At 35.8% G+C, this 23427-nt stretch overlaps 2 protein-coding genes across 7 annotated transcripts in view; one reads left to right on the top strand and one right to left on the bottom strand.

The window, feature by feature from the left end:
- The window catches only part of LOC125233140 (caskin-2), a 235905-nt gene that overhangs the window by 9302 nt on the left and 203176 nt on the right, over positions 1–23427 (top strand). The gene's annotated exons all lie outside the window — the stretch shown is intronic.
- Positions 7758–23024, bottom strand: LOC125233141. Of its 4 annotated transcripts, none has more exons than XM_048139016.1 (5): positions 22880–23024; positions 21989–22120; positions 20268–20890; positions 19742–19886; positions 7758–10790 (listed from the first exon to the last, which is right to left on the bottom strand). In XM_048139016.1, the coding sequence occupies exon 5, from the start codon at positions 10224–10226 to the stop codon at positions 7815–7817; it is 2412 nt and encodes an 803-aa protein (XP_047994973.1). In that variant the 5' UTR covers positions 10227–10790; positions 19742–19886; positions 20268–20890; positions 21989–22120; positions 22880–23024; the 3' UTR covers positions 7758–7814. The 4 variants fall into 3 exon arrangements, with proteins under 4 accessions (XP_047994973.1, XP_047994976.1, XP_047994974.1 ...); XM_048139017.1 differs by having other exon boundaries at positions 7758–10785; XM_048139018.1 differs by lacking the exon at positions 19742–19886.

Below are 23427 nucleotides of genomic sequence, written 5' to 3'. Positions count from 1 at the left end.
TTTGTAAGTCACGATTTACACCGAACTTCCAAACTGCCTTCACCAACTTGACCAACAAGAATAACTCCGCGTAAACAATGTTCGCTAGAAAGTTTCCGACTTTTTTCTTTTTGCCGTCTTCCTCTCTCGGTCCGATTAGTCAAGGTTCCCAGTTTGGTGCATGCCTTATCCGGGCTCTTTGTAATCTCAACACCATTTACGCCTCTGTCATCGCTATCTCTCTCGCTTTGATTTAATTGTACCCTTTGTTCTTGAAGCATATGGTTAACTGCATGTTTGGAAAGTTTTTCTTCATTAGCTGTATCAGTGTGTGCTCTGTAATTATTTTCAATGTTTACGGGTCATTAACCTGCATGGTATCTAGAATGTCAAGGTAGGTGAAATTGTATTTTATACTTGCATTGATTTTCATAATTTAAGTGTAGATGAATAGGAATGCATTATTAGGATTAAAATTGTAAAATTGAAATTACAATATTCAGTTACATATTTGTTAGTCACGCAGGTTTGATGAACTTGATTTGTCAACAAATTCTTGTACTTAGGTGAAATTCATGAAATTATTATAAATAGATTTTTGGTAGGTAACTAACATGTTGTGTTGTAAATAAGCCAAATTTGTATATTTGGCATCAATGAGGCCTAAAAAACCATCCAGAGGATCTCGTTAAAATCTTAACGACAATAAAACAATATTGGAAGTTATAGAAGTTACAAAAAGTCATCTGATTATTACCATACACGACCTATTTATGTTTTGATTAGCCTTTTCTATGAACAATATACACATTATAGCTCCACGTGTCACTTTTATTAGTCATAAAGCAATATGCAAATGGGTACAAATTCCAATGAGTATAGCACTATTTTATTTATCTTGAGTAAAGAGGGAAGATACCTTTTAAAATAAATCAACTATGAGTTTAAGCTCGTCCGGATTTCACATTTCGTGCAACACACCTGAGTAAGTGTTGCGTTATGATGAAAGCGTCTAGTTATTTGGTACTTACTTTAATACACTAATATCTGGGCAACCGAGCTTCGCTCGGTTCTGTTTCGTATCCCTGACATGTGTCGCCATCTAGTTCAAAAATGAATAGTACCTACATCGAGCGAAAGAATTCTCAGCCTTAACAACACAACTACTCCACACGAGATGGCGCGCATTTCGCCACAAAAACTCAAATAGTGTATTTTTCTATTCGTTTTAGCCTTGACCTGTGTCGCCATCTAGTGTTTGCAATAAATAGTACTTACATCAACCGAAAGAATTCTGTCTTAACAGTACAACTACTGCACACGAGATGGCGCGCGAAGAAAAACGCATGAAAACTCGAAAATTCGCGTTTTCCGGGACCTAAGGATAAGTTAGACCGATTTTTCACCCCCAAAAACCCCACATAACAAATTTCTGCGAAATCGTTAGAGCGATTTCCGAGATCGTCAGTGTAAATAAATATATATATAAATAAATAAATAAATAAATATACAAGAATTGCTCGTTTAAAAGTATACACTATTTACGTACCACATAAACTTTACCGTTTAACGGGGAATTTCACAGGGATTACGCAACAGTGTCACTAGTGTAAGTAACTTAAGGATAGCTCGTGAATCTCGTGATACATTTGAGAGTACAAAAAAAGGTGTAGTACCTATTCTCGCTTATACTAAATTTGCAGTAAACTGAGATCGTATTTGTGGCTGAGGCTACAAAAACATTTGCTTTTTAGTAAGGTTATTGGGGCAAACACTAGAATAAAAGTAACACTTGTAGGAAATCCCAATAGTAACGTGTTTGTCTTGCCCGAGAAAAAGAATAAGATATAAATGTCCTTGTTCTTCACGACCCTGAACAGAAATACTGTAACATTAATGGTTTACTTGTCTTTATTATAACAATCTGTCATATTTAATTACCCTTTTTCTCATGTATATTTCGCATATTCATCTTTATCCGCGTCATGAATTTAGAACGTTAATACTAATGGGCTTACCATGTGAGTTTCTCTCACCCTTTAGCTCCGTCGTTATGTCTGTTAATCTCATAATCTCTCGTCAAAGTTGGCCACAGTAACTGTAAGCCCTTTGAGCTGTGTAACGTCAACAATGACTCCCTAATCGCTGTGAGTGAATTTATGTGTGACTCGTTCATATTCATATAGTCGTACCTATAGCTCTTTATAGCAGGATTATAGTAAGTACTTATAGATTATACGGATAATTCAGGCCCAGTAGAAAGCGCAAGTAGGTTATCTTCATGAATTAGCAAAGTATCATCCACATATTTTTCTTTTCCGATTTGTTATCTTCAATTAATTACACAAAAATATTCATTGCTACACCTACTATACTTTCTAATCAAACCTACATTGTCTGGAGTTCCACAGGGTGTCAATTTAGGGCCGTTTCTGTTTCTTATGTAGTATGTATGATTCTAATTGTATACTTACTTTTATCCGCATCATGAAATTCATAAACTTAGTTACATTATTACTAATGAGTATTCTTTATGTTCTTATAAAAGCTAGATCTTTTAATCTCTCTATATATGTACTTCGTAATGGTCATGGTTACGCGGTAGCGGTTCGTTTTCAACAATATATATCTATGTTGAACCCCCTGTACATCGGCCGCTCAATTTATTACTTACGATAGTGTCAACGACTCGAGCTAACTAATGATCACTATCGATCTATGCGTTAGCGCATGCGAGCCGAGTACATGCCGTCTCTTTCTATCTGTTCTAGATAAAGTGAAACCGCTGCCTGAAATATTCTACCTGATACGATCTACAGGGTGACATCGGAGACGTAATCGGAAATCACCTTTTCTATCTCTTTTACTGTCATTTGTATGCAATGCAATGTTTCATTCTGTGCGTTTCTTTATGAAGATTATTAATTTATTATAGGCAAATATTAGTAGTAGTAGTAATCACTTTATTGTGTACAACAGTTTATATACAATTTGTAGGAATAGAGATACAAATGCGAGCTTATCCCTATAAGGGATCTCTTCCAGCTAACCTTGGAAAAGATGAGAGGATCGTTCCAGTACGTAAGATAGACAAACTTACAGGAGTACAATAAAGGTCAAAAGTAATCCAAAATATTGCTAACAATTATATAAACTACATAAATACAAAATGACACTATAAAATAAATTACTTACTAGAGTACATAAATAAAATACAAAATATGTACCTAACCAATATATAAATATATCAATACATACATAATATACATATACATATACATATAAACATCGCAAGAAGTATATTATATATAAAATTCCCAATTATTATCATAATAATGACATTGATAACGTGGCAAAACAATGTTGTCTTTCTTAATAAGGGATTAAAAATAAGTCAGAATTTCAGAAACTAATCACACTTAATGGGTTTTGTGCATATATTTGTGTTAATGTTAGTTTCTTCGTCACTTCTTATAGTTTCTTTCACGTCTCAAATTTCACCCCGTATCTCTATTGACATTGACCTTATTTTTTCATCTACATAATTGAATAAACCATTTAAAACTCTGTAAACTAGATTTTAACTCACGTTGTTATCTTCTAAACAACTACCGAAATCGATTCCAATAATTAACTCGGAGCTTTCGATCATTTCGCTTGTCAATAAAAATAATCTGGTTTACCCATTATAAATATTAACTTTCCGAAACTACGATACGATACAAAAGAATGTGGTGTATATCGTGGCAGGCGATCCATCAAACTATATCCACACTTAATTGAAGATTTCGTACACCTTATTGAAAAGAGTTAAGGTTCGTGAAAGGTCAAAGTATGTTGATAGTACTAAGAGTACTGTTAAATTCGGCTCGAATGTTTTTACAATGTCAACGGCCGTCGAAGTAAAATACTGTGTCTTTAACCTTGGACCATCAAATGCAAAGATTGATCAATCGATTGACGAAACTGGTTTAGTTTTTGTCTCAAATACTCTAACTTTTTTTATATAACAAGGCTTTGAACGATAATAATGTTTGATGTAAAGTCTACATCAGTACTTTTCCAGTTCACTACAAAGGCAAAACGGCGATTTATACTACTTACACTGAAAGAAATGTTTGCATAACTGTAACCAAATTTTAGGTTACTGCTTACCAAAAAATTGTGACTTGCGAACTACGTGTTACCCATTACCAAACCGTGTTTTGTTATTTGTGTTGAGATATTAACAACTTAACCCTTTATGTTACTATTTTGAATTGTATGTTCTACTTATAACAGTGGTATTAGTCTAGTAATAATTATAATATTTTGTGATTTACAACAAAACTGTTTAGCAACAAGTAACTCGACCAATTTAGCAATTTACAATCAAACTGAATTGTAAAAATACCTTTTCTGGTCTGGCAACTAGTAACAAAACTGTTTAGCTACAAGTTACTTGACCAATTTAGTAATTTATAATCAAACTGATTTGTAAAAATACCTTTCCTGGTCTGGTAACTGGTAACAAAACTGTTTAGCTGCAAGTAGCTCGACCAATTTAGTAATTTATAATCAAACTGAATTGTAAAAAATATCTCCTGGTCTGGTAACTAGTAACAAAACTGTTTAGCTACAAGTAGCTTGACCAATTTAGTAATTTATAATCAAACTTAATTGTAAAAATACCTTTCCTGGTCTGGTAACTAGTAACAAAACTGTTTAGCTACAAGTAGCTTGACCAATTTAGTAATTTATAATCAAAATGAATTGTAAAAATACCTTTTCAGTAGCCTTACCTGACCCTCTAGCACAACTTGCCTTGTCGCGAGCGAGTCCATACTTGAAGTCGCGCTTGATGCATGGACTCGCGTGCGACAAGGCAAGTTGTGCTAGAGGGTCAGGTAAGGCTACTGAAAAGGTATTTTTACAATTCATTTTGATTAAAAGGCCAGATCTCGTATTACAATTCAGTTTAGGACTAACATTTATTTGCTATCATGCGACGAATGTAGCTCCGTCCTGAAGCAATTCTGTTTAGTTCCTAAACTAAATCGTAATAAAAGATCAGGTAAGACTACTAAAAGGTATTTTTACAATTCATTTCAATACAATGTGATTCCACTATACTCTGGTTGATTAATTTAAGGGCGGATTCATTGATATCGCGCCTTTTTGTACTAAGTTAATTGCCGGATGGGTAGCTATTTGATCGAACGTTTAACAAAATATAGTGGAATTACCATATAGTATTTATGTAATAGTTGACTTAATTTGATAATATTCATATTACGACGGGTTTTTACTTGAATTGGTGTTACTTATATTAAAAGCAACAATAGTTAAATTCCATTATTTTCATAAATAATTAACATAAAGCGTCTTGATACGAATATTCAAATTTTAGGTAGGTAGCGTAGTAAAACTCTTCCTTTGAATGGTACAGTTTTATTCCAATAATTGCTGTATTTCTGAAATGTAATAAAATGATGACAGTACAACATTTTTTTTACTACCTATATTTAGGTATAATCCAAAAGTATCAGCTAATTATTTTGACTGAGGATGCTTGGGAAGACAATCCTCAGTCAAAACAATTATAGTTCTATTTCTACCCTTCTTAAGGGAAACTGTTCTGGGTACGTTCTTCCCATCTGTTCCCAATACAGTCATGTACAATTTACAAATGGAGCTGCGGATGTGCTTTGTATACTCCATACATATTTTAGAAACAAATGACGCCAGAATTGAAACAATGTGCTCTATTTATTCCAGAGATATTTTAGAAAGAAATGACGCCCGCCGTCCTGATGGCAGGTCCGCAGGTGCATTTGCTAATGGCTGCCAAGGGTCAAAGTACTGCCCGAGGTTAATATTTACAAGGCATGTATATTTAAGCTTATTTAATTCCATATCAGTCTCTAACCACTCTCTAAATTCGATTGAGCTTAATATAATATATGAAGCACATGTATTTAACTCATGTACATGTACTTTGACCCTGAGTAGCAGCTATTAGCTTGAACTGTAAATGTACCTGCGGACCTAACGTCAGGGCGGCGAGCATCATTTCTTTCTAAAGACGCTACAGGAGCGAAATTCTAAAATGGAAAGGGGCCCTCCTTTCAATTTGGGAATTCTAGTTTAATATACTAGTGTTATTAACGCGTAATACTCTGCAGCCGGACTACCTCGCTTTATTGTGCTCAGATCACAATGGTGATGAAATGTACCCCTGATGTAACCTCTTGTACCTAGTCGGAAATTACATGTACCTCTGTAGTTGGACAGAAATATGTGTTTAAAAGGGGTCCGGCTACTCGCGTACTAACGGCGATAACTAAAAATCGAAATCTGTGAAAAGTAATTTATAAGGCCACTTTTAATAGAAATATAATAAATAACTTATTCAAAGATATACTATGAATTTTCTGAGTTGAACTTTACGCTTTTGCCGTAATCTGTTAAACAAAGGCCTTTGTTTCTATTATTCACGGCGGCTAGCTCCCGTTTAAACGGCACGTGCTATAGTCTCAGTGTAGTTAAAACGCAACTATCATGATAGTAATAAGGTTCAAATCCATAAAAAGCCCTTTCGGAGATAACACGTTTTGTCATCTTCAAAACAAGTTACCTGCATACTGCAAACTGTTTAATAAATTTGAACCCTATTGCTATCATGATAGTTGCTTTTTAACTACACTGAGACTTTAGCACGTGCTGTGGAAACGGGAGCTGGCCGCCGTGAATAATAGAAAGAAATGCCTTTGTTTAACAGATTACTGCAAAAGCGAAAAGTTCATCTCAGAAAATTCATACTATAACAGGTACAGTTTTTGATAGTTACTTAAATTATATCTTGAAGTCAGTGACATCAGCGGATACAGACGTGGTCCGGCTGGGGAGTATACTCCGCAGCCGGACCCCTTTTAAACACATATTTCTGTAAAATTACAGAGCTACATGTAATTTCCAACAAGGCACAAGAGGTACATTCCACCATTGTGATCTGAGCACAATAAAGCGAGGTGGTCCGGCTGCAGAGTATCAAGCTTATTAACTAGATTTATCGAAAAAATTGTCCATTAAGAACGAAAAGTTAAGATATTCCGAAAAAAATCTTTAAAATCAAGGTTCCGCTCTCGACTGTTTCCTTCTTCAAAACTTAATCACTCGTAACGAAATTTGAGAATCTGAATAACAATGGTCGGTTTAGTTTTTTTTGGCAAATTGTCACCAATTTTGAATACCACACCTTTTTTTACGCCATAATCAATAACGCCATTTTTGGAAATTTTTGATGGGCTCTAGCGTTTTTAAAAATAAGAATATCAAAAAAAAAACAAATCTGTCCGACACAGATAAAAATTATAATAATCTGTGTTGAAAAAAATAATTGCTGTATCTTCAAAAACTAGGGAGGAAATAGTCGAGAGCGTTTGTATGGAGAATTGACCCCTCCTGTAGCGTCTTGAGTACATTGTTCTAATTCTGGCTCACATTTGTAGCACTATCTCCTGACGTATACCGCATCTCCATTTACACCCGCTATCCTAAAATAACTTCAGTACTTATCAGTGGTAATACATAAAAAAATCTGTGCTGTCACTACTAACACTACTACATTAATAATGGTAACCAGTTAGTTCACAACAAATATTATCATCATTAACAACGACAACACAGGAGAGAGTAGGTTCACAAAAGTACGTATTAAAAGATTGAACTGGGTAATCATTACATTACATTTCCATTCTCGCCACTATAGACGTACTTAACATTAATATAAAAAAACATTATATTTAATAAGGGGCGGGGGTATTCGTGGTAGCCATCCCAAGTTACAATTATTATTACAAATGCCCTCTTTGTGTAACATATCTTTTACCATTTGAAGCTAAATTAATATGATTTGGAATATAAGATAACAATGAATCCTGGAACACAAATATATTTGATTCAGTTTCTGGAATTTCCACTTCGAAGCAATGCAAGTGAAAATCAAAATCAATTGTTGTTACAAGTACACATTCAAAGATGATGCGATCATTGTTATAAATAAAAATATTTTTGATCATCGCAAATGTAAAATCACCTAGATCTCCTACATTTTGAACGAGAATTGCTCCGGGCGTGTAATGTGTGCCTTTAACTTTCACCCACTTTACAGAACTGAGAGAAATATTCTCATTGAAATGTAATTGAAGTATTACTTCTTTGCGTTTTTGTACCGTTATTTGTTTAGACGGACCTACAGAGAAAAGCGCATCTAAAGTCCCTTTTAAAAACATATTATTCAATTGTAATTGATGTTTATTGGCCAGTGTTAATGTTATATTACGACGGTTAAAAGACGCACGTGCAGCAATTTTAGATACCCTATGTTTAGCCTCATACCGCATGCTCCAAAAATTTACTAGTGGTCCAAATTTTAACAACATTGATGGATAGTGAACCATAAAATGAAATTTAGGTTTAAGTTTTTCCCCAGATAATGATATATAAAGTTCATTTAGTTCAGAAATCAAAACCTTTAACAGGTCACAAGTACCTTTATCAATCTTATAAGACATTATCAAATCTAGTATTTTCCTCAAAGTAATATATATTATCCAATAACAGTCATCAGAAGGAACAAAATCTCCTATTAGTAGACCGAAATATCGAAGAAAAGTTAACATTTCGGAAGCCGAGAGTCTAATATTGCCCTTCAAAATATGTTCCATAGTCAAAAGACAGGGTTTGCTTCCAGCATCAGGACCATAATCAAAATGATTAATTCTAGAATTTAAAACATGTAATGAGAAATACTTTAAGTCACGGATATATTTTATCAAGAGAAAAGACATAACATATTTAGCTACACCTTCCAGAATATCATGCATGATATCTACACCTACGTTATCAAACAAACTAAAATCATTTACGGTCAACCAAACACACTTTTCTTTCAGGCCTGTGCTAGCAGGGCATTTTTTCAGCAATTGTTCGTTGTAGTTTTCAGCATTTCGCAATATTTGTTCATTTTCGAAACATTGTGTTTTCAATTCCTCTTTGGAGACATTACAAATTCGACAAGGGTGATTAGATGAAAATGTTTCATTAAATCCTAGGATGGAATGAATCCCCAGGTTGTCGCCAATTATTAGAGCTAAAGAAAAGTAAAGCTTACCATGAAAACACGGTACATCTATATCAACTCCGAGTTCAGATAAAAAATTTAGTTCTTCTATTAATGGATGAAATATTACATTGTTTCCAAAGGTTGTTCTATCAGATGAATGAAATAAAAGAGCTAGAAAGATATTTGTTAAAGTAGAAGCGCGATATGGAGGAATACAACCAACAGATACATACACAGCTCCTAATTTATGGATACCCGAATGACTACCAAGAACATTCCCGCTTTCGTAATCATCAAAAAATAGGAACAATGGAAATACTAACCTATCCTTGTATTTCGCTTTAACTTTTGCCCAAGAGCTCCCCTGTATAATGTTTCTAATAAGGCTATTGTCTAGTAATAAATTGTTAACGTAATCGAGAGTTTCTGCCATAACATTGTCGAGTGAAAAATATTTTTGCAAAACAAGTCTAAGAGGAATCAATTGCTCTTTACATTCCATTGGGGCATATGTTACTACACCACGCTTTTTAACACTACACATTGTTTGCCCGATAACTATTTCTTTCGGGGGTATGTAAGTTCCTTCTCCTTTTAAATATTCCAGACGTTTATATTCAGTATCGAGTGACTTAATAGGAGATTGAACAGCAGACAAAACCTTCTGTTTCAAAGACATAATTTTTTTATCTTGTTCTGGGGATGTTGTTACTTCTCTAAAAATATTTTCTAAATTACTGGATAAAGTATCGCATAAGTACATGTTCATTCCATCTACTACATCTTGAACTGCCGTTTTAGGTATTAATGGGTTTGCATACAGCGATGATAAAAACATTGGCAATGTATAATTATTTGAATGTGGATTTGCAATATTAGAAGGCCGATGTCTTTCTGACGAGCAAGGGATAACAATATTTGATATTTGGTCAGTAGAAGCATTACAAGTATCACTCTGCATATTAATATGATCGCGTGTTATATGTTTCTTATAAGTATTTTTTAAGTGAAAAGTTCGATTACAGCCATCTTCTACACAAGGATATAATGAAAAATTATGTGTTCCATGCATTAAGGAAAAATGTTTAAATAATTCTTTTATACAATCACAAATCTTGAAGCATAAAAAACACTTAGGCATTTTTTCAGGACCTAGGTAATCTAATTATTGGGTACAAAGGTAACAAATCAATTAGTTTAACTCACTCTCCTTGTTGAATATTTAAATCTGTCATAAGTGTGTTCACTGTCGTGTAAATTTTGTCATATTTTGTTTTTATTTGGTAAAGTGCGGTTTGGATAAATTGCCAAACGTTATTAGACTCCGCAGGATATTGTGCGTTAAGAACAAATATTATTTTAAAACACGCATCAACTGCATTTATGATCGATGTCACTTCGTAACGAACATTATTTACAATTATGTACCTGCCTGATATTTCCTTGATAGAAGGTCCTACAATTACTATAGACGGCTGTAACGTTAATTCCATTTCGCGCAGTTTTTCCGCTCTACGTGCGATGGTGTCTTCTATGTGCGCCGCACATTTCACATGGATGATAAATCCCTCCAACACCTCCTGCTTAGACGGCCGCCAAAGACGTTTTGGCTTGGTTTTATTCTTACTCTTGCCTACGTTCGAAGTAGTCATCAGAAACGGGATCGCCATCAATGCTGCCAGGTCCATGACTTCTTCACGCTGTTCTGAAACATTCAATTTAATATGTAGCGTCCTCAGTCCTCTTGTATACATTTTTGTGCATATTTCGAAATCCATTTTGAACTTTTATTATGTAACAAAAGGTTCTAATTTTAAAAACAAACCAATCGCTTTCTGGACTCAGGAGGATAGGTGTATACATAATATAATATAATATCAATGTTAGTTATCTCTAAAACAAGATTTTTTATTGTTTAGTAAGTTAAAATATTAAATATTATATTTTAAACATAACATTAAATATCAACAATAGAAACATTTCAGATCGAATTTAGAAAAAGATGTGATCAGGAATACGTCTTAAGAGGGGGTAGAGCAGGGAGAATTTTCAGAATCTGTCAAATTACCCCATTACACACACAAACATCCTTCACTCACACTACCTCAATTTACTGTGAAAGGTCAGTGACCCTTAATTTTTTTCAAGAGTGTTATTTTGAGTTTGTAGTCAACTACTGACCTCCTTTGAGAAATTAAAACTGTAAAAAAGGTAGCATACAAGAAGACAGAAAAAATACGCATCATCTAGCTTTCCTTCTCTGTTCATGTCTCATGCGACTTAAAATTTACCTAAATATGTAGATAACGTTCCTTACTCAGTTGATTGCACTTAATTTTGCGTTACTTTTCTATACTTAGATTAAAAATCGTCAGCCTGTCTATCCCCGCAAACATTATTCAAAGTCATGTGTGAAGGCCGACACCTCCAGGCAGTACAATTATGGTCGCGTGATAAATGATAAAACATTCAGCCCTATCGCACTATTTGTAAGTGCAATAGGGACGGTCCGGTGTTTTATCATTTATCGCGCGACTATGATTGCCCTGCAGGTCTTCAGAGGCCTGTGCTGTGCATTACGTATATGCTGGTTGTATTAAAGACTATCAGATATTTTCTTTATTCTTTTTGGTCGTTAGGTTTTTTTACCATTTAGTTTGACACAAAAATAAAGTATGTGTATAAAATAAAAACCTAATGAATAGAGTACAGCTAGCAGCAGTCAAGTCAGAGACACAAAGAAAGACAGGGAATATCGACGCATATCTTATCTTATCCAATACCGCCATCGCCATTTGCATCAGACTCTTGATCTTACCCAATTTCCGAGTCTCTTCTCTTAATTTCAGTTTCTTGAGTTGAAAATGTTGAAACTCATACTTGGTATTAAATAAAACACAAATACATATAAAAATCACAATATAATTTTAAATCATGGCTTAGGCCCTGTAGCAGTTGCAGTCGCCACGTCTTAGCCCCATGTAGTTTCTTTTAAATGGCTAAATACCTAGATGTTATGTCATAAACATCTATGACGTGACTGAAAATTAAAAACCATCGCTCAGAGATAAGGTTCAAATTAGCATGGCAAAAAATACAACAGTGCAGTCAAAATACGATCAAAATACGAAAAAGTCAATGTCAATATCACTGCCATATTTCAGGCAATAAGGGATGTTTTCTCAAGTATGAAAAAAATCTCAAAAGCAGGACTTTATAAAGACTTTCTAGGAAAATTATTTTGAACTTGAAAAAAAAATTTGAACTAAGTTTGTAAAGTTATATATGAAGAGAATTTTCATCTTAGATTGCATATTTTAGTATCGTAACGATTTTTCTTTCAAATAAAAAGATAATTATTAGAATAGGTTCACGGTGTCTACCGTAAACTGGGGTTACATTGACCAATTTGGGAATTTAAATTTCTCTAGCTTCTACATTTAATGGGTATTTTTACCCATTAAATGTAGAAGCTTGTTTCAATTTCAAAAATTAGTTTCAATATTTATCACACGAAGAGATCAAATTATCAGCCTCAACAAGTACCGTGACATAATCAGACAATAATCAACTATGTGTCATTATGGTCAATGTTACCCCATGCAAGTGATCAATGACACCCCACCGAGTAAATCATTAGTAATAAATGCCTAGTTTGACTTTATGATACAAAACTCAATACTCACAATGGTATGGCTAAACAGAAACACATTTCTGGCAAGCTAATATTCACTGTGAACCTTTTACTTGAATACCCACTACGTTAGTTTAGAAGTTATTTAAACATAAAAAATAGCAACAAACTATGCTTATATTTTGACATGTTATCCGCACTGCTTACGACCATACTTTGTTCACTATAAAGGTTGGTTTTAAGGTTATCATGTGTCTAGATTTCGATAAATTTATTTTATTAATACATAACCGACTACTCATAACATAATTAGTTCCTTATTTTTTTGGTAAAATAAATATAATTATGCCCGTGCCAGGTCAGGTTTTGTTCGTAGTCCAAAAGAGTCAACCCTAGCACTTTTCCCTATTCACGCCAACGTTAGGATGAGCGAAAATTACTAAATAAAACGACATATTTTCAAAGACAAACCGAAGTTAACACCGCTGGAAGATTTTTTGTGTAAAAAATTAGCATGGCACATATAATAAAAGTGCTAGCGACGTTCAAATGTCGGTTTTAGCCCTATTCACCACAAATAACTGTAGTTCATACCCGTTCCGACCCCATGAACCCAAAATCGTCAGAAAAACGATGTACTAAGTGGCCCAAAGCGCAGCGCCGTCTCTAGGTGAATTGGGTTACTAATTTATGCAAACTACTTAAGTCGCAATAGATGTCATTTCATTTAGTATTTTGGAGGTCACTAGTAAAGATAATTTAGTTTTACAATTATGCGAAAAAAGATTCTCATTTGGCCGGATTTTTCAACCGACTTCCAAAATTCAAAAGGCTATAAATGTATAGTTTTTTTTTAACATCACTTCTGGTCCAATTTCAAACCCCACACATATTAACGGCAAACTGATACTTAATGACTTAAGTTTTTTGAAATAAATTTGTGACATATGTGGGTAGTTTAGTAATTAGGCGCCGACTGATTGTGGGTAGGTTTATATTTTCGCTCTCTGCTAATAAATCTTGTATGGAACGGACGTGTTGTTTTTGGTGCCTCTTCATTAGCGCTGATCTTCGGCTGGGAGCATACCTTACAAAATTAATGCCAAAAAAAAGTTTATCAGTAAAAATTACTCACTTGAAAACAAAGTCATAACCGTTTTCATGCTTATGCATTGAAATAGATATCACGCACGAAAGTAACGACAAGGCCCCCTGGTGGCTGAGCCGGGAATCGAACCCGCCATGTCTCTCGCTATACCGTAATCCTCTAAGTGCCACTTGCACCAACGAAGATGGAGGATTAACCTGAGGGTTAACCCACCATTTTACATGGAATTTGACAGTTGACAGCCCACTAACCCTGAGTTAAGTGGTTGGTGCAAATGGGCCTTAAAGATTCATATACAAGGTGGTCAAAATGTGCCTATCAGAGATAACACACACTAGAGAAATTTCGTTGGGTACCACACGGCGGGCGGGTGGCCTAGTTCTAATGACGTTAGCTGCGTAAGCTGAAGACCCGGGTTCGATTCCCGGCTCGGCCACCAGTGGGCCTTGTCGTTTTTTTTCTTTCGTGTATGATATCTATTTCAATTTATGTATGTATGTATGTATGTGCGCACTTTATTGTACATAAGACAAGTTAGGACATATAAATACAGTATAGTTATGGTGTACAAAGGTAAACTTATCCCTATAAGGTGTCTCTTCTAACCTTTGAGCGAATTGAGAATTTATTATATTTATATAAACTTGAAAAAGAACAAATCAAAAATTATTCAATAAAATAATTTTATTTCTTCCCTAGTTGTATAGTTTCATACTTATGATTTTTATTTTAAAGTAATCCATTTATTTTATAGCAACCATGAGTGAAATGTGGAGGTTGACAGAAGTATAATTAACATTTCTAAATATTAATTTCTTGTATCTAGTCTAACTACGAAACAATACACTGACGTATAAATTGCGTCCATATACAGAGAGGTCATTCATAAAAACATCACTTTAGGTAAGTTATATATATTTTATACAATTTGACAACCATTGACCACACATCCCAATTCACCCCTCTTCCGACCCTAATCACCTCCTTCGTAAACCTATTCACCCCCTTTGCTACCCGATTCCCCCCATTCCTGATCCTATTCACCCCTCAGGCCGCGGATATTTATTCATCCCGTAAGTTTCCCAACACAGTTGCATCGCTTTCTTCATGAAAACCATTATAAAAAGTAAAATATCGTCAGTACTTTTAAAAAAACTTGTATCTTCGTCTGTCCACAGAATACATTAATAGTACAAGGTCTGTCAATGAAAAGAAAATTATAGTAAGTGTGTATGGAATGCATATAGACTTACTGCGTTTTAACTTTGATGAGAAGCATGAGATACGAGATTTTTTAAAAGTAGTGAAGATATGTCTTATGATTTTCTGTTAAACATAAACTTTAGAAGTGTAGGTATACACTACATTCAAAAGGATAACGAACAAATTCTGAGCAAAATTTCACACAAAAATGAAGTTACAATGAGTAAATAATCCAATAAATTTGAATGCCAACTTTGACAGACATTTTCATGCCCCTAAGTATATTATTTTCCTACTTTTTATTGCGGAAAATAGAAGGAATATGTGAAAAAATATAATAGCATTATATACCCCCGGAACCCTATTCGAACAATATGTAAAATGTCAAAAACTACGGAACAATGACCGTGGCCCGACGCGCTTTTGGCCGGTTTTTCTTCTCAATGAAATGCAGAGTTAATAAAAAATTACACCTCCCAATTTATAATAAGTTTTTCTGCAAAAAAATCATTTTTGGCACAAGCTTTACCTTAGCCGACTGTACCTTTCTTTCAACAATCATCTATTGCTCTCCGGGATGTTTCTAAAAACCCCTTACTCAATGGGGATACGACGTTTTATAACAGAGTTCCTCTGACCACCTTTCTGCTCCATCATCAGATCACCTCCATGATATCATAATATTGCATTGTCACGTGATTTACATATGTGTGCAAAATTTCAGCTCAATCGGAAACCGGAAAGTGGGTCAAATTTAGCTTCTACGTTTTGACCCAAACTAAGACTAACAAGGCTAGTTGAATAAAAGCTTGTAAAAAGGCTTCTGAGATTTGTTATAAGTTTAGTTGTCATAGTTTAAGAACAGATGAGACAGACATATGCAATGACAATATAATACCACACCTCGGACACTGGCGATCAAATATATGAAAGAGGCGCGTTCCTAGCACACAGTCTAAGCTCGTGTGGGTAAACGCGTACCATGCTTGTATGAGTGAGATATGACAGGTCGACTGTTCGCGCTTTTGACAGGCGGTAACTGTGAGGTAACCGAGAGGGGGTGGGCGGCACTTTCAGCGGAGAGCGGGAGTGGCCATACTGTACGATAGTACTCTTTGTTATACTGTGATAATACTGCACGTGTTTCATGAGATGTCAAATCACCTCATACAATTTACCGCTCTAAGGCAACTAAGGTAGGGCTTGTTATTGTACTTTAATTACATATTAATAATTTCTAGCCGGATAGATAATTATGGGAGTGAGAGTGTAATTTAAATTTCTATAAGTGACCGGCCACATCAGAGCGTCGCGTGTCTCGGGGCGCGCAACGGACGTCCGCGCCACGCACAGAGAACCTCCTATAGAGTGGCAGTCTTGTATATTTGGTTCGCGATACGAGTCACCAGTGTTTGGGGTGCGAGGAGCGGGTGGGGAATGTGTTAAGCGCGCTGTGATTGGCCGTTTCAAGGACGGCGGGCAGTCGCGCCAGATGAAAAGGGACAGAAGTATGACTGTCCCTCTACTGACGCGTAAGTGGCCAATGTAAGTTGACCTATGCCGGCTCTGAATAAATTATAAATATGACTTATTTGTGGAATGTAATGCCGTCTGTTTTTAAATTTGAGCTTCTTGTTACCTTTCCACACCATTTCACACTACAGGTGGACATCTTTAAGGCATCAAAATACCCTTTTCCAATTTTTTTGTGCGAAAAACACGCGCTGCTTTCGGGTCTGTTACTTGGTCGATACTGATCGGGCACGGCGAGCGCCCGCGCTTATATCAGTGCAAATACTAGGAAGGCTGGCGACCGCGAGTCGTCTTGTAATAGATGTCTATAGGGGTTGGTCTGTGGCGCCACGCCACCTGAGTGTAATTCAAAAAACGTCTCCTCAGTACATTTTGTATAGGAAGGACGTAAGACGCGCCCCAGGTGGCGTGGCGGTGGCGGCGCGCCTTACGACCTTCCTATACAAAATGTACTGAGGAGACGTTTTTTGAATTACACTCAGGTGGCGTGGCGCGGACGTCCGTTGCGCGCCCCGAGACACGCGACGCTCTGATGTGGCCGGTACCTAAGGAAACAAAGATTTTTAAGCGACCCGATCAGCACGGGAAGCATGGTCGCGCGATAGACGATAAAATATCAGGCCGCACTTACAAATAGTGCGATAGGGACGGCCTGCTATTTTATCGTCTATCGCGCGACCATACTTCCCGTGCAGATATTTATACGGATAAGGACCCTTCCACATCTACCGTCCCGCGATCGTAGCGTCGGGCCAACTGTATGGCTAAGCCGCGCCGACGCGACGCGGCGTCTTTTTCCATACAGTTGGCCCGACGCTACGTTGGCGAGACGCTAGAAAGAGAGACTATGTTTTTGCCGGTCACGAAGCATCACAATTTTTTGCCGGGAATATGTCGTCATAATATACTTATGGCCCCTATAGAGAATCGGACATGTTGTCACGGCCGTTCATAGTCATATACATACTTATGCTGGTGACTGTTCCATGAACATCAGGTCTAGTTGGATGGAGCAGTGCCATTCAAAACGAGCGTTAACTTTCTAAACAACGATCATCTTACGGTTACTTACGTGTTCGTGGTATGCACGGGGTTATCTTTAATGAAATTGAAACATTTTTTTATATATAAATTTGAACCAGAAGCACAACATACGGAATATTGTATTTAATAAATAGGTGCTTATATACCCGCCCGCATTTCCCTTTCTTCTATTCTAAGTAAGAATCGATTAATAAGTATCTAAATATGTAAAAATAAATTAAATTGTAATTGTTTACATACAACCTGGTTGACAAAATTTGACGTAGGTGCTGTCATACATATTTTTAAAATGACGTACTGTTAATACCAGCGTAATGAAAATGTATTCCAATGAGTAAAAGAAAACATGAAACTTTTTTCAATTTAACCGAACTACAATGAAATCATTTATACTCATTCGGTTGTGTTCGTTGTTTTCTTTAATAATGTGATATATTTTTAATTATTTTTTATGCACAAGCCATGCACCTTTAAACTTTAAATGAGATTGGATCTCCACCTGACATATTTGATTTACCCTATTTATTTTGAGCACAGTTTTACACTGGTATGGTTTTTCGTGTACTTACACTATTTTCTGTCAAAATATTTGTCAAATTTAATTGTCAACGCGGAGCGACCGGCGACACGTCTGCCTCCGATGAGCCGCTCACGGCATCTAATCGAAAGGAGAATTCTGACAGAAATGGCGAATGTATGGAAATTTTACGATAGTTTAAATTTATGGTAAAATTTCTTTGTTGCCTTTGAGAGGAAAAATATAAAAAACCTCAAAACTTGTAGTCCATTTATCTGGCTTTTAGAATCACATAATGTTATAACTAAGGTATTGAATTTTTTTAACAAAGTTTACTAAACGGCGACATACGTTTTTCTCATTTTAGGTCAACTTTGTGTGGGTTTAGTTATTACACCGTTAATAATTGGAGATTGTGAATAGTCAAAAGTTGTAGACACACTCTTTAAGATAATAACTACATTTATTTTATTTCATTTAATTTAGAAATGTGAGCAGCATTTGTTAAACGCCGAATGCACTTTTCGAGGATTTCGTTCGACCCCCTCTTAAAAATCTACCGGGTATACATATAGGGTGGGTAACGAAAGGCTGTACTCCTTAAACATTAACCAACATTTGTTCAGCAACTTTTAAAAACTATGAAGTCTCCAATTTATTTTATTTCATACAATATAAATATTAGCTTCAATCTACTGGAAGCAGTGAAAAATGCGTTTTTTGCGTTGTGTTTTCCTTGCTACAGTGAGGGGAAAAGTTTTGTATTAAACACGGGTGCAAATGTGTTTTACTTCTCGTGTCTTGAAAAACTCGCCAAGTTCAGGATTCGATTTTCGAACCACTCGCTTCGCTCGTGGTTCAACTACACAATCCTTTCACTTGCTCTTTTTCCAATTCTACACTCCGCGTTAAAATACAACTTTGCACCCTTGTATAACAAATAACTATTTATTACCTCTTAGTAAAAACTTTCAATGGTGATAAAAGTCAAAATAAAAGTTAGTTAAGTTAAAAGTTGCTGAACAAATATTGGCCAGTTTAAAAAGTATAATAGGCTACATTTTAATTTTTTGCTTTAGTGACAGGGCCCACCCTATACATAATATACATATATATATACTTACAAGACATGCTCGTATAAATAAATAACTAAGCAGTGAGCTCAAGAATGCTTGTGTAGCGGGTACTCAGACACACTCATAAAAATAAAACGATAGAAAATAATTATGCTCATCATACAAATCAATGGCCTTAGGCAGCGTTCCCACTTATGCGTCGCGTGTCTCGGGGCGCGCAAGGGGCGTCCGCGCCACGCCGCTTAAGTGTAATTCAAAAACGTCTCCTCAGTACATTTTGTATAGGAAAGACGTAAGACGCGCCCCAGGTGGCGTGGCGGCGGCGGGGCGCGCGCCGCGCCGCTTGGCGGCGCGCCTTACGTCCGTTGCGCGCCCCGAGACACGCGACGCATATAAGTGGGAACGCTGCCTTAGATATGGGTTTTCGAACCTAGGACCATGAACTTAGCTGGAAGGGTCACTTACCGACTTGGCCAAAGTGGTAGTTAAATTAGAGGAATTAATTATGATAGAGAGAAATATAAATATTTGTTATATTTACCATGATCAATATCTGCTAACATGTCTTTCAAAAACGCGTCAGAGCGGTTTTTGGCTAACTTGATTAATTTTGGTCTCATTAAAAGCCAATTTCCTGATAGTGTTTGGTTATTACCAGGGTACAGATGTGCGTAATCTTTTAAAAGCTGTGAACAATTGTTGAATGACATAAATTAGAGTTACCTAACAATAAAATAATGTAAATTTAGTAAGACAGAAGCACTCTTTATGAAGCTTTTACTAATAATGAAGTATTGGCAGGGTTTGATGAATGAAGGACATTTCATAAAGCAGTTGCATCACATCATTGAATAACGGTGCTCTTACACGGGCGACACATTACCAAGCAATTCGCATACCATTGCCGCGATTGCTCCATAGTTGGTGCGTCTTGAACAAACGCGGCAATGGTATGCGAATTGCTTGGCAATGTGTCGCCCGTGTAGGAGCTACTTAAGAGCACCGTAAGAGACCTGAATGAGATTTCTAACAATAAGTAAGGTCAGTTAAATAGTTTAGGTACATACCAAGAATATACCTCCTGGCTGGTTAAGTGGTTTAAACTCCGAAAAATATTGTTGGATCGTATATTCATTAGACTGTAAACGGGTCAAACGTGTTTTGGCAGTGATGGTCCAGTAGTCTTCGACAGTTTCCCAGGGATCGCAACAGTTTTTCAGCCATAACAGTTTTTCATTTATATCAGATTCCAAGTGATCTTGCAGTTGCATGACAGCAGCTTGAGTGCTACTGCTAGCTCGTGGCGATTCTGGCTCACTATAGGATGACGAAGTAGAACCACAGCGTTTTTCTCTGCCTTTTATAATACCCGATTTTATATACTCCCTCCTGCGTTGTCGGTAGCAATCAAGCAATTTTCCTTTAGCTGATATTTTTTGTTGTGGGCTAAAACTAGCAAACGGAATAAAATACACGGAGGAACTTTCCTTTTGAAGATTTGAGTAATTTCAAACGCCAACTGATATAATCTTGAGCTGGTGATGGTTTTTTGAGGATCATCTTTTAATTCATCATTTATAATAATGCTGCAAAGTCTCCTCCTCGCAGCATTATCCAGTAAGCCTTTTTCTTTGTAGCGTAGGAGAAGACCTTTTCCTTCATTGTATTTAAGTAATGTTTCATACAACTTCTGTAATTAAAAAATAAGTTTACCTAAAATGTCTTCTAAATTATGTTAAAAGCAATTAATAACCAAGTAGTGTAACAGACTGTCCGCCTAGGTTTTAGTTATGTAACTGATTTGGTTAAAAGGTGGGAAAAAGCCATTCTTCTCTTCTCTAGGGGTTACCACTATCTCCATATCAAAATTGGTGCAGCGGATAAAGCGTGAAAATAAGACAGGTGGACAGACCGTGTGGACAGACAGACAGAAGTGGGTAATATTTACCAGCTTAAATTAACTGTATCTTTCAACAATAGGCAGTAATCCTAATATCGAATGAAATTTATTAATATGGAAACGAGTCTAAGTAATATTACAGTCAACTCATTTACTTTACATATTTCTTCTATCTTTCTTTTTATCCAACTTACAAAATAGAAATTAGGTTTAAAATAAAAATAACTACCGTCCATGATTTTCTTATAATCATCTGAAGCTTTATTTTGTGCATAGTATAAAATATTTTATTTTAAGTATAGCCAGTATACTAGTATAGGCAAGTTCCCTATTATGGCTAGAAAAGTTAAGTAGCCTAGAGGAAACAAATTTTCATTTTCACCACGCCAACTAGTAGTAGTTTGTGTTGTATGTACCTATCTATCTTGTATCTATCAAATTTGATGTTAAATAAAGTATATTCTATTCTATTGGCTGTCTAGATGCTTCAAAAAGTGATAAGAAAGTAATTTCATACAAATTTTAACTTGATGTCCTAAGCTGGCTGGTAAAAATTACCTTCAAATACTGATTTTGTATAATACATGTTTAGTAAATTGGATGGATCTGATTTACTTTTATGTCTTAAAGTTAGTATTTTCTCAGTGTTGGTGTGCTGAATTATTTTATTTGTTTAACCTTCGTGCCTTGAAACAGTGCCATTACTCAAGATTCCACTTTTCAAACCACTTGCTACACTTGCGGTTCAATATTGGAATCTTTCGCTTGCCCGGGTATCAAGATATTGGCACGTGTGGTTAAACAACAACTTTGCCTCCTTGTAAAACAATTAACTATTAAAATATGATATGATTAATAGGAGTTTCCGAGTTTTATAACTCTACTTACGCAATTCTCTTCCTGTTCTCCATGGACATTTATTTCAGTAGGTGGTTGTTCGTCTGGCTGTGCCTCTAGTGAGCATGATGATTTTTCAATTAAATAAATTGTTTTCACGGCGTCATTTTCATCCTCCTCCGCCTAAAAAGTAAAAATGTGTCTATCAAGGTGTCATGAAATTTAAGAGTTGGGTGATTCTAAGAGGTACTTTCGACGGCACTGACAATAAAATATATTTTTTCAAGATAAAACTTCATAATAACATATTTATTTTATAAAACTAAATGTTTTCTACATGGACACTCAAAATTATTACAGAAATTTATGTAAATTAGTCACAATCAGCTTTAATGTAGGAAAAATGTCTCTCCCCTGACCTGTCCCCCAACCGAATAGGTAAAAAACAAAAAAAAAGTCCGCGCCGTCACTCCATACAACGTATTACCTCTTAACTTAGAATCACCCAGTTACAGCAGTGGCGTGCCTAGGGTTTTGAAATAAGGCAATCCGGAAGATACGTTTTCGCAATATCTAACTAATCTTCAGTTTTCGGACTCACAGCCCTACAAAATGTTCTCTTATGCGCCTCACTTTTCTGAGAAATACACAAGTCAGGCGTTGGTTTTGGCGCGGAAATAATGTCTCGTTTTTGGGCAAAATTTAATGACTTTACCTTGCCTTCGTCGATTAATATGTGTACGCATTTATCACCGTCACAAGGAACAACTTCATATATTGTCGATTGGTTTTTTAAACGAATTAAGCACTTAGTAATAAGGAAACGATGAAGAGGACATTCACTTCAGTTCAGTTTTTAAAAAGTGAATGGCTTCAGTCCATTGGGACTATTTCGCCAGTGTTCAGGTGATATGAGCTAATGACAAGATTAAATGAACTTACCTGAAGTTAAGTTTTTGTACGGATAGTACGACAGTGTACGGTGAAATAGCGCTTGTAAATTGATAGCTAGATTTTACAAGAGCACGTGGACTACCGGCCGTTGACGACAAAAAAGAGGCTAAACGCGTTTCGAGATTAATTCTTCATCAGCTTCTCAATACAACATTAGTTTACTGCATAATAAGCTATCGATATTACACTTTAAACAATATTAATGAGTAAAACAAAAATAAATTAACACAACACGAAACCGCTAAGATGGCGTGCCAACCGGAAGTCAGCACATTCACTTTTTCATTTATATTACAATACTCTTTGATTCAGTTAACGCAAATAAACGACTAAATAATACACTTGAAGTTGTTCCTCTAACGCGCCTCACTTCATACCAAAAGCCCGGCTTAATATCGTTCAACAAATATATTGGTATTATTGGTTGCTAGGCATAATGTAGGCAAAACGCTCAAAGAGCAGGATGAAAGAGTAAGCCCCGTTGCAAGCCAGAGTGCGAGCGAACAAGACTTCAAGTCTCGTTCCTTCCGCGCTGC

This window comes from Leguminivora glycinivorella, chromosome 14 (assembly GCF_023078275.1).
Source record: "Leguminivora glycinivorella isolate SPB_JAAS2020 chromosome 14, LegGlyc_1.1, whole genome shotgun sequence".
In the NCBI taxonomy this organism is placed as follows: Eukaryota; Metazoa; Arthropoda; class Insecta; order Lepidoptera; family Tortricidae; genus Leguminivora; species Leguminivora glycinivorella.
Note: the sequence above shows the minus strand (reverse complement) of the source record. Positions and strands in the feature narration are given on the sequence as shown.

Bases quoted from the DNA above. Each gene is read 5' to 3' on its own strand.
- LOC125233141 (XM_048139016.1), bottom strand. From the start codon at position 10,226: ATGCCTAAGTGTTTTTTATGCTTCAAGATTTGTGATTGTATAAAAGAA.